We start from the raw sequence: 11,784 nt of genomic DNA on the forward strand, positions 1-11,784 counted from the left end.
TACTACAACACTCCCACAGGACCCAGTGCATCCCTCCTGTGAGGTACTGCTATATTCCTGCTGGAGATTTCACTCAAGGTCCACCCCCATGGTACCATAGTACATTATAAGCTTCACCAAGGAAGTACCAGTTCCACAGGAGTACTAGAGAAAAGTTGTTTAAAAAACAAATCTGTCGACCACCAGTGTTAATTCCTTTGCTCGTTGCCCGGCCCGAAACAGAGAATTTCAGTTTTGGCAACATTCAATTTAAGCCAGTTACTCCTCATCCAATTGCTGACTGTTGCATACAGTTATTGAAATGGTCCACCAACTCCCCCCAGTTCTTATTTACTGGGCTGATTAGCTGTGTGTCATCCGCATAGGACGTGGGGATAAATCCAAAGGACCTAATCAAATTAGCCAGCGGGGCAACATACAAATTAAACAGGGTGGGGCTCAATGAAGATCCCTGTGGAGTCCCGCAGGGTAATAAATTAGGTGTAGATCTAAAATTACCACAACTAACAGTGGTCCATCTGTTAGTCAAAAAAGATTCCAAAAATTTAAGAGCCCGCTCTCTAATCCCTGCTTGATAAAGGCGGGTCAACAAAAATTGCAGAGAGATGGTATCAAACGCCGCCGATAGATCCAGTAAAACTAAAAAAAACCTTGCCCTTCGTCTGCCAATCTCCGAATGGAGTCAGAGGATGAGATAAGAGCGGTCTCCGTACTATGCGCCTTTCTGAAACCATGTTGAGAGGAATCTAAGCCTCCCACTTCCACTAGAAATTCTACTAGTTTCTTATTCATGACGTTCTCCAAAATCTTTGCCAGAAAAGGGAGAAAAGCGATTGGCAGTAGATTATCCAGGTCCTGGCTATCCCCATCTGGCTTCTTTTTCAGGGGGACAACTATAGTCTCCTTCCATAAAGCGGAATAAATCCCAGAATTAATGACCTCCTGAATAATAGGAACTAATGCCCGAGCCATAAGGTCTGGGGCCAGCTGAAAGATGGAAGGGGGGCAGGGGTCCAGAGGGGAACCTGACTTAATATTGAGAATCAATTTTCTAATGCTGTCCTGAGTCGGGATTTGGAAATGAGATAAAATTTTACAGCTAGCTTTAAGATCCGGGAGCACCATAAAAGATTGTTCCCTAAAAGCCTCACGAGGAATAAAATTGGCATGAATTTGAAGAATTTATTCTGAAAGTGCCTGGCTACCTTATCCCCAAACTCCTGGGAGTTTTCCAATTCGGATGGCCTAGAGGGAGTAGATAATGCCTTAATCACTTTAAAAAGCTCTGTAGGGGCATTCAATGCCTCCTTGACTTTAGCAGTGTAAAAATTAGACTTAGCCTTTGTGTGTCACAATGCAACATCAGTTTTTACTACATCATTTTGTGCTACATTCAACAGCTCTCCTGGTGATGCAAAAGGGAAGGGAGAACCAGGGCACATAGAACTAGGCCATGACCCCATCTGCCCTCCCACTCGAGAGACTCCACTCTTTGCACTTTACTGCCAATTCTGCCGGAGCAAAAATCCTTACTAAGTTAGTTTAAAGGACCAGGCACTGATTTTCTTGTATTACTTGAACCTGTTTTCCCCTGTTCTTTATCATGAGTGACTCTTGTACGGGAAGCTTCTCCTTATTTAAAAAAAATCCCAGAATGTAGGTAAAATCAGCAGACAATAATAATAATGGCACCACAAAATCAGTGACAGCCTACGATGTCATTCCTTGATGCATCTGCAAGGCAGTGCTCGTACATTATAGATCTACTGGCAGACTCGCAGTAGAGCTGTAAAACTATTGGTGCACTATTAGTACAATCTCTCTATGACACTAGTTGTGGAGCAGCAGTATAGCGCTATCGAGGCAGAATAGCCATACCATTCTGGGTGCAGCAACACTTCTGCAACTGAGGGTGAGGTACAACTTCTAAAGTTTGACAAACGTTGAAGGAAGGAAATGTAAAATAATGTTATATTTCTTTTTGTTTCTTTTCAGGGTCCTTCAGTTTTAACTCTGGATCACACACAGGTAATCAGCAAATTGTGTTTTGCAACATTTGTCTATCATTATTCTGCCTGGTGTAAATATTATCTTAGTGCTGATACCAACCACATCCGGCATCTCTTATCCAAAGATTCAGGGCTCAGAGGGCAAGCACTTTCCACAGGAAAAAGGACTGAAACGCGGTTGCTTTGTTCAAATCACGGATTGTCTTCGGAGATTGCTGGGTCGGGGTTAGAGTTAGTGATTTCCTCAACAACTGCTATGCTTTCACAGAGTTACCACCGACGAAAGTTAGGCCTGATCCAATTATAAAGAAAAATCCCCCTTAAATGAGTTGGAAAAAGGGCTGTGGCTCAAAATGGTCCAAGAGGAAGATGGGGAGATATGTGTGATATATTGCTGAGATATTTTTACTTTCTCATATTTTGAGGCATCACTTGAGCCTTATCTTATTTTCCTTTTTTAATTCCAGATATCTCCCTCTGGGCTGTGCTTGGGAGCTCCGTTCTGGCACTGCTCAGTCTCAAGATGATTTGAGAAACACTGACCACACCAAGGCCGGATGCAGACCCATTAGAGGACATCCAATATTAACAATGTACAAACTCTCCTAGATCTATTCGAACATTTCTATTCTGCCTATGATGATGTGAACGGGAATCGGATGTTGTATGTGTATTTATTTTCTATATGGTTTAGGATTAGATAAGATTTAATTACCGATAACGTCTCCTCTTTCATCACTGATCTGAGCTCCATCTTTCTTACATAAGGCAGGCTGGGAATTTATACTGATCTGTGAATGGAAGAATTTGAGAACCGACAGCATAATTATTGAACAAGCAGCGTGAAGATAATGTATACTTATCTGTAAATGGAAGAATTTGAGAACCGACAGCATAGTTAATGAACAAGCAGCGTGAAGATAATGTACATTGGTCTGTAAATGAAGGAAGAGGAAAACCAATTAAGTGATATAATAACGGAACAAGATTTAGGAATGAGGTGACTGGCATCTCAGTGCGGTCATCACTGGAACAGTAAACATGTCTCAATGTCTATAGCAACTGAAAAATTGGGAGTCTGAAACTGCATCCTGAAGTCACTGAGTGCCTCAGAAGTCAGATGAGAGAGCTCCTGCCCATTGCACCCATTTACCACACCCTAAAGTCGGGTGGTTATAAAGTCAACTGTTGGCATTCATACAAGTTGCAGGTACCAATATGACATAGTGCTTTGTTTCTCTGTCAAAATGGGCACTATGTAATCCCGTATTATTTAAGGCAGCGCAAAATCTTCACACTGATGACCGATCTGTATATGCAACTGTTGTTTACATCTGGGCCACTGAGTTCAAAAGAGCCTGATATGTGAAAGATTATGTCTGCTCTTTCTTCTTCATACTACGTACTTTCTTCCTCTAAATTCTGACATCTCTCTCCCACTGAATCAATGTACCTATCTCCCCTTCTTGTAGGTTTCTTCTCCTTCCCATCTTTCACATTTCTTCTGATTCCCTTTCACCCCTTTTCCTTCCTACCACTTTGCCATCCTGCCACCTTGCCCCTTTCCCTTGCTTTGTTTCCTCCTTTCCCTTCTACTGCTACTGCCTTGTGCTTCACTGCAAAGTTTCTCACTCCTCACTGCCCCTGCACTCCTTTCACCAGCAAATTCTATCGCTCTCTCATTGTCCTGAACATCTGATTGTATCCCCGTCTCATTTCTATGTATCTCTTATTTTCTCTGCAGTTTCTCACCCTGCGCAACTCTATTCTTTGGGTTTCACTTCAAACACTCAGGTATTCTTCCAGTCTGCATCTAATCACCACTGTTGCATGACCCTCTGGAAATTGGGCCAGTCTTTTTGCCCTGGATAGTAGCTGTGGTCTTTCATCCATACCCCTACTGCCCCGTTATTAAGTTTTCTTCTCAACATACTCCTTTGATGGTTACTCCCCCTCTACTCCTGCTCTCATGCTTCTGCACTTCTCCATTCACTGCTGCTTCTCACCACACCCCAACCAGTTCCCAACCATTGTTGACCTTCACCAGAAACTCAATGGTTTCCCACTCATGGATGTTTATCCACATGCCTGTAATGCTGCCCCATTCCTTGCTGGGATCTGCATGCCCCACTGATTCTGCACCCTTTGCTGCTCCTCCCTATATCAACAGTACTTCTTAATGCTTTGTTACCTCTTTTGACACCCCCACTGATTATCCACGAATATAATTCCCTTGTGCATACAGCTTTCATATTGTTTTTGTATTTAACCTGTACCCGGTTCTTTTATTCAAAATTATCAGAGAATTTCTGTGTCACAGCACATAGTCACTCTGACTTCCCACCCTTTGCAGCATTTCTCCCTGATCTCATACTGTAGCTCCGCCGTTTTCAATTTTTTGTCACACTCATTCCATTCTGACATGTTCTCCCTCATTATTTCTCCACTCTGTGCTGGCCACCACATCTTCTTTCTTTAACTGGTTGTACCTGTGACCCCCCACTGCCACTCTCTCCCTGTACGTGTGTTCTCCCCTGTTCCCTGTTTCTCAATATTTCTGCTCCTTCCCATGCCTCCACAAAGCTTCGTTTTTCCTTCTTCTGGGGCCTCCATGCTCACCCTCTACTCCCTCCTTCTCTGGCTTCCATCCATGCACCCGCACTGCTTATCTCCTTCTTTAATCCTTTTTTTACTAACACTTTTGCTTTTCCCTATTTCCTCAGAGACATCTCCCGTTGATATATGCTGATTTTCACTTTGACTGCCAACATTTCAACCTTCCACTTCACCAGCTTCTTCCGACCCTCACAGCCTCTTCTGCCTCTCTTAGGTGCTTCTCCCCATGCTCCTCTTTGGCTTATCAGTAGCCACTGCAATCATCTTGACCCCCTGTTTCTCTTTCCAATTGCCTCCTTCTCCCTGTGCTTCTTGTTCCTTATGTTACAATCAGCACCTTACCCCTGTAGTTCCACCCCCTTCTCTTGAATCACATGCTTCTCTCGTGCTCCCGTTCACCTTGGCCTCCCACTCTCCTTGCAGCTTCTCTTCTCATTCAGATGCTTCTGCCCAAGCCTGCCCACTCCTGCTTCTCCTCCAGCGCTCCTTCTCTCTGCCTTCTTGTTTTCCCCTGAAGCTGTTTCTTTGCATTCCCACTACCATGAATACCCCATTCAGCTCTTTCTTGCCATGTTCCCACAATGCTTTTCTCCTCACTTTGACTAATTCTATGCAACCTTCCCCATGTCCCTGGATACCCACTCTCTCATAAATGCCCCTGTTTCTGTTTTCATGGATTTTCCATAAACTCATATTCCCTAGCTTGCCCTGAACAGGATTTTCATCTGCCTGTATATCTTTAGGTAGTGTTCACAGGTTCACCTACACATCTCTTTATCCCTGTACGGCATTCCACATACTTCCAACCTGCACGGCTCCTTTGCTGCCTTTTCCCTCACAACCTTTCTCCCTCTTAAGTGTTTTTTCCACTTTCTGTCTTGTAGCTCATCTCCATGGTCTTCTCTCTTTCTGCTCCATCACTAATTGTGTCCTTTATGAATATTTATGTGTCTGCGCCCTGGCTATCCCTTTTCAACTCTTCCTGCCAGAATATTCTCTTTATGACCCAGGGCTGCTTCTCCCTACGGATTATTTCCCTTTGGACCCCTTCCCCACTCCCCCTTCATCTTCTTCCCATCTTGTTCTGCTGTTCTTTCCATCACCCCTGCAGCTCACTTTCTGCTTCATTCTGCAGTGTCACCTATGCCCACACATTTTCTTCACCCTGCTATCTTCTCATCCACCTCTGCTTCTTCCCAACCCCTTAGTGAGACATGATATTATACTTTGATGTACTCTAGACCAGTCTATTAATGAACAGATCTTAAATCACTGGGACACATTATTTTATATTCCAGGTTCTCCCTTATTCTACATCAATTGTACCCCTTGATATTAGTGACTCATCAGACCGAGATGGTCTTTGGTGCTGGTGATACATGATGTATGTGAGAGATTCTGCCTCTGAAGTTCCTGTGTATGTAATCATTTAATAAATGTATTAAATATATTTTCACTATCTGCAAGTACTGCCATTACAATATTGTGTGATATTTGATCATCCTTGAGTCAAGAAGTACCAGACGAAAGGTAGAATGAACCAGCGTTAAGGTCTCTATCTACCGTCATATTTTCCTTAAATGAAAATGAACTATTAAACTACAGCTGGTGATTGAATGCATGACCTTGAAACCTCTATTATACCTCCAAAATATAGAGAACGTTCACACACATTTACATAAGGCAAATAAAGCAGAGACACTCACGAATTTGAACAATTACCAACAATAACCCCTTTCTTTAATTGAAACAGTCGACTGAGTCAAATAGCTATTAGAAAAGACAAGTATTGCATGCAAATAAACCTGTTAATGTTAGATTTGTTTACAAAATGCCTACAGTCAAAAACATAAAACTATCACACAGAACTATCACAAACAATGCAAAAGTAGCATAGTTAGATCTGGTTCATCTGACACAAACTGTAGAACAGACCAAAACATGCAGAACGAACTAACAAAAGAAGACTGCCCTCTTAGTCTGTGCCATGGAGCTCAAAGAAAAGCAGACACGTGCATTTGGACTCTCAAAGTGTCCACTAAGTTTGGGACTCAAAATACAAAGCAAAAGCAGTATTGTGTCATGGTTACTTCCCAGGGATGACGTACAAGTGACAGCGGGAGGAAATCCTCTGATCTAAATTCTACCTCAGCTTTTAAAGTGAAGTTTCTATCCACTTGCCCCATCCATCTCCTGTCTCTCTATTAAGATGGGAGGAATTAGTTTGAGAGCTTTCAGATGCTGAGAATGTGGTGAATTGAGAACAATTAAACACTGGCAAACACACAACCTCCCATGAGGGTGATCCATGATGCCCACGTATAACGCCTTCCCCACCTCTTCAGGTTTCTTACACTAAAACAACAAGTATGACTCTAGTACACATCCTGTCATGTTATTCTGCAATTTACTATTTATAGCCTCTCTGTTAGTGTTTAATCCCCTCTTTCCTGACTTTCATCTCCTCGTATAGCATTAGAATTGACATCTCTTGAGGCTTGGTGAAGAATGCATGTATGTACGTATGTATGTGGGATTTTGACAACAAAGACCTAGCTGAAGAGCAGTGGAGTGCTGTACATAGACAGTCAGTATGTGATTGTCGCTGGTTCCTTTTTATTGCTTCACGAAGATGTGTTTTTGCTAGCGCGTCAGACCTTATTAAGTAAACTTACAAGGGAAACGTGATTTGGCTGATGAACCTTTTGTCTCACTTTGAGGTTTCCCCACCATATACCCCATACCAATACAGATCAACAACCTCAACAATCATTACCATCAATACTCATTAGGAGGCAGTGATTTACACACACCATGACCTCTTGGCCATGAATAAGCACACCTTTATGTAAAAGTTAGAATGTTTATTTCCCTATATTAACAATGCTAATGTCACATAGCTTAATCTCAAAATCAAATGATAAACATACAGAAACAATACTGGCTGTCCAAAGCAGTGAAAGAATCGCAATCTAATCAAGGCTTGAGCTACTACACATTCTAAGGGTTCAATAAAAATTAATAGCAAGAATATCTGCACAAACGATATTACATACATTTAGATTCAGCAAAGAAAAGACTTCAACTGTTATTACAAGTAGCAATCTTCATCAGTGAGAAACCTAACTAACACCAGATTAGAATAGCATGTTTAGACTTCAGGCAAAACAATTTAGTCACACAAATTTTGGAAAACATCTAACTAATCAAAATAGCAGTTGGTACCTAGACAAAAAAGCAAATAGACATAGCAGTCAGTAAAATCATGGTATTCCTGTCCTCAATAAGGTTCAGCAAGCTGTGATAGTCTTCGTCAACAGGACATCAGTTTGGTCAGCAATACATCAGGATTTAGCATCAAAGTTCAGAAAAAGCAAAGTATCTCCAAGCAGTAAAGTTGAGCACGTCTCTTCTCAAGACAGTCTAGAAAATAATGGTGGTATCTCCTCTCTGTGCAGTCTGGCTAAGTTAGATTTCCTAAAACTACTTCCCACATTCTAATTGGTCAGCAGATTGCATTTTCACACTTTGTCCAATAAAACTAAATCCTCAGATCTACAATTTTACTAGTACATGGTTCACATGTTGATTGGCTCCTCTTGTTCTGCTCCCATCATTCAGCTTGTCAGGTATCAATATTGTTGCAGTTTATACTCCAGTCAGTATGTTCATTGTCTTCTCCTGGGAAGGTCAGTCTTATACACATTACATTAAACATTGTTTCACTAGCAAGCAGTTTCTCATGAGAACTAACTTCAGCTATGAGCACATGGACAGTACAGTGGAAAATCGCTATTTAATTCCCTAAGCAGACATTTTACTTAACGCCTAAACAATACAGCTTGACATGAGGCCGTGCAACTAGGCCAAGACCTCGCTAAGTTAAGGCCTACAACTAATAAAGCTAATACATAATGTATAACCTTTAATATGACATATTACTACATTAATTAAACATAAGCTCAACATTTCATATTAGTAAGCCATTAATAAGTACACTTCGTGAACATTGGCAGCCACTCAGGTGGGCGCACCTTCAAATACGTGCATTATTTTTCTCTAAGTTAATACATTTTCTTCGTAAATCTAACACTCAAAATGCATGAATATTCGTTAATAATGTCATTAAAATTCAGCATTAACAATCCCTCCTCTGATGACTAAATGTGTCATCACAGTAAGCCTTCCCACACAAATTTTTGCTTCAGCTAAAATTCTGTCATCTCTAACCCATCAAATCGTCGTTCCCTTTTTGAATTTCCCCTAAACAAGTTTTCTGTTTTCATCTCTTTCCTCGTCCGATCATTTTTAATTTTCATCTTTTTTATCATTTTACACAATTTACATATTACCCATGTTCCAATTATGCAAATCACAATAATCAATATCCCTTGTATTATTTTCAATAGTGTCCCTTTCCCTTGTTGCTGAGCCAATTTCCCACTGAAGCAAATCCTTTGCCAACTTTCTCCCAAACACCTGGGGCCAGATGTAGCAACCCTTTTGCGAGTCGCAAATGGCGAAAATCGCCATTTGCGACTCGCAAACATGGGTTTGCAATTCAGTAATGCATATTGCGAGTCGTTACCGACTCGCAATATGCATTAGCGACTCGCAAATAGGAAGGGGTGTTCCCTTCCTATTTGCGACTCGCAGTGGGATGCAATTCCATTTGCGACCGCGTACGCGGTCGCAAATGGAGTCGCAGTTACCATCCACTTCAAGTGGATGGTAACCCACTCGCAAATTGGAAGGGGTCCCCATGGGACCCCTTCCAGTTTGTGACTGGACCCCAAAATATTTTTTCAGGGGAGGGAGTGGTCCAAGGGACCACTCCCTGCCCTGAAAAAAACCGAAAATAAAGGTTTCGTTTTTTTTTTAAATGCAGCTCGTTTTCCCTTAGGGAAAACGGGCTACATTTCAACAAAAAAAAAACTGCTTTATTGAAAAGCAGGTCACTAACATGGAGGCCTGCTGACGACAGCAGGCCTCCATGTTAGCGAGTGCCCATACTCGCAATGGGGCCGCAATTTGCGACCCACCTCATGAATATTCATGAGGTGGGTCATTGCGACCCCATTGCGAGTCGCAGTCGGTGTCTGAGACACCGTACTGCATAGCAATTTGCGACTTGCAAATTGCGAGTCGCAGGGACTCGCAATTTGCAAGTCGCAAATTGCTATCTTCCTACATCTGGCCCATAGTTCTTTCAACTCTTTCAAATCAGCACTTTCATTAGTCAGATCAGTAAGTAAGCTTTTAATTTATTTACTATTATCAGGAATGAACGAACAGCAATGCTTCAAATTAAGCATTTTGCACACTCCGCAATCCTTTGCTAAAAGAATGTCTAACGCAAGGCGGTTTGGCAGAGTCATATCTCTTTCCGCTGCCAATTCAGTATCTATCAGGATCATGGCTCCTAAAAAAATTGTCAGCATGATCTCCACAGTAGTAGACAACTTTTGAATCTTTATTGAATTCTGAATAACTCACTGAAGGAATCATTGCTCCAAATATATCTTCCAATATACCAGAAGGAGACTCTCTCCTTTCTCTAATTTGATGCACAGTCAATTTTGGTTATCTCTTTAAGTCATCCAGTTGGAAAATCTTTGGCAAAAGTATCCCCAAATAACGTGTTCCATACCATCCTCTTGGAAGACGGTAATAAGAATTAGGATATTCTATACCAGGAATCGCTGGATCATGTCCTTTCAACATAAGTGTCCATTTACTCTGAAACAAAAACACGTCTACATACACTCGTTCCCACAAACTAAGTGTCAGTACTAGATTGAGGCCTATACACACAAAGCTTCCCTACATGTTGCACATGTAAATCTAATTTCCCTTGTGTTTTTATTGCACTATGAGCATAATCATTCATAAAACTCCTTTTCTCTAAGCCCTTTTGTAATTTTTTCTTTAATGCCTTTCTCCTGTCATATGTATGATCTAAGAAACTATTTTCTAAAGGTGTAAGCAAGCATGTCAGATTGTTTCTGTGACCGTAAGCTGTGCCAAAAGTTAATGTAGGCTCGGAGAAACCCTTACTAATACTATGTCATTATCCTTAGCTACTCTACTCAGGTACCTAGTGACGGGAACAACCGAAAACGCAACATCATGATTGGAGAAGAAATACTGAATGTACTCCTGGTTATAGAATCTTGTTAGTAACCGACTACAACTTATCCCATAAGTAAGAGGCAAACTTAGATAGATAACTCCTTCGACTAATGAAGGAATCTGCGTACACACAAAACAAGTCTTTGCATCCATCATCTCAAAATAAGCATTCAATAAGCGATAGAAGACATTAGAAGAAGGTTCCCCTTGAGCATTATCTACGTGCAGATACTTCTCATCTAACCTAAACTTCTCTATTGCTGTTAATGCAGTAGTCGTCTCTGAAGCTGAAGTATGGTTGGCTTTATCCTTGTCAAGAACAGTCATACCCACAATCAATATCACACACAATATCACACACACAATTGCCAAATCAACACTCATGTATTTACAGCACCTGTTCTTCCTGTCCTGATGGCTACTGTTAACCATGACCTGTAAAGAATCAGAAAGCAGCAAAAATACAAGACCAAAAGAATCTTCTTCACCAGTTATTTACAGCTTTCAGTCTCACTTAAAGGATCCTTTTTCTCAAAAGTCTGTAAGTTTGTCAAAAATCGGTTTAGCAGCTTGTCGAATCAGGTTATCTTGCCAAATCAGGTTATCAAAGTCTTTTTCGGTTACTTTCAATAGTCTCTTTTCTCTTTGCACTTTTCTCAATTTGTCTCAACAGTTCAGTTCACCAGCTTCCTTCAGGTGCCAAAATATTGACCTGGAATTTTTCGATCAAAACAAAAGAACAAAAACTCTCTTTGCCATTTACTTGTAGTTGTATACGCCCATTCAGGACCTGCGTACCTTTGACTTGCTAATCTCTTTCTTTTCAACTTTTGATTCTCCTTCACTTAGATCTTCTCTCCTTGTCGTATCTACTTCTTCCCTTTATTGTTGTCTCAACAACTGCTTCCTTTCTCTTTGCTTGTGACTCCGGCCACTTATCTCCTTTCGGTGGACCTTTGGACAATGCTCTTTTCAGTGCTGAACCTGAAACTTCTTCTTGCTCTGCAGAATTTTCTCTTGACAGACC

At 41.3% G+C, this 11,784-nt stretch overlaps 1 protein-coding gene across 1 annotated transcript in view; it reads left to right on the forward strand.

The window, feature by feature from the left end:
- LOC138284757 (uromodulin-like) overlaps window positions 1-6,091 on the forward strand; it is a 184,872-nt gene extending 178,781 nt beyond the window's left edge. The window contains exons 10-11 of the mRNA XM_069223894.1: window positions 1,996-2,028; window positions 2,477-6,091. Coding sequence (XP_069079995.1) covers window positions 1,996-2,028; window positions 2,477-2,541 — 98 coding nt within the window. The 3' untranslated portion in view covers window positions 2,542-6,091. The remainder of the gene's footprint in view (window positions 1-1,995; window positions 2,029-2,476) is intronic.
- Window positions 6,092-11,784: the final 5,693 nt, after the last annotated feature.

Source organism: Pleurodeles waltl, chromosome 3_1, assembly GCF_031143425.1.
Source record: "Pleurodeles waltl isolate 20211129_DDA chromosome 3_1, aPleWal1.hap1.20221129, whole genome shotgun sequence".
NCBI classification, from domain to species: domain Eukaryota; kingdom Metazoa; phylum Chordata; class Amphibia; order Caudata; family Salamandridae; genus Pleurodeles; species Pleurodeles waltl.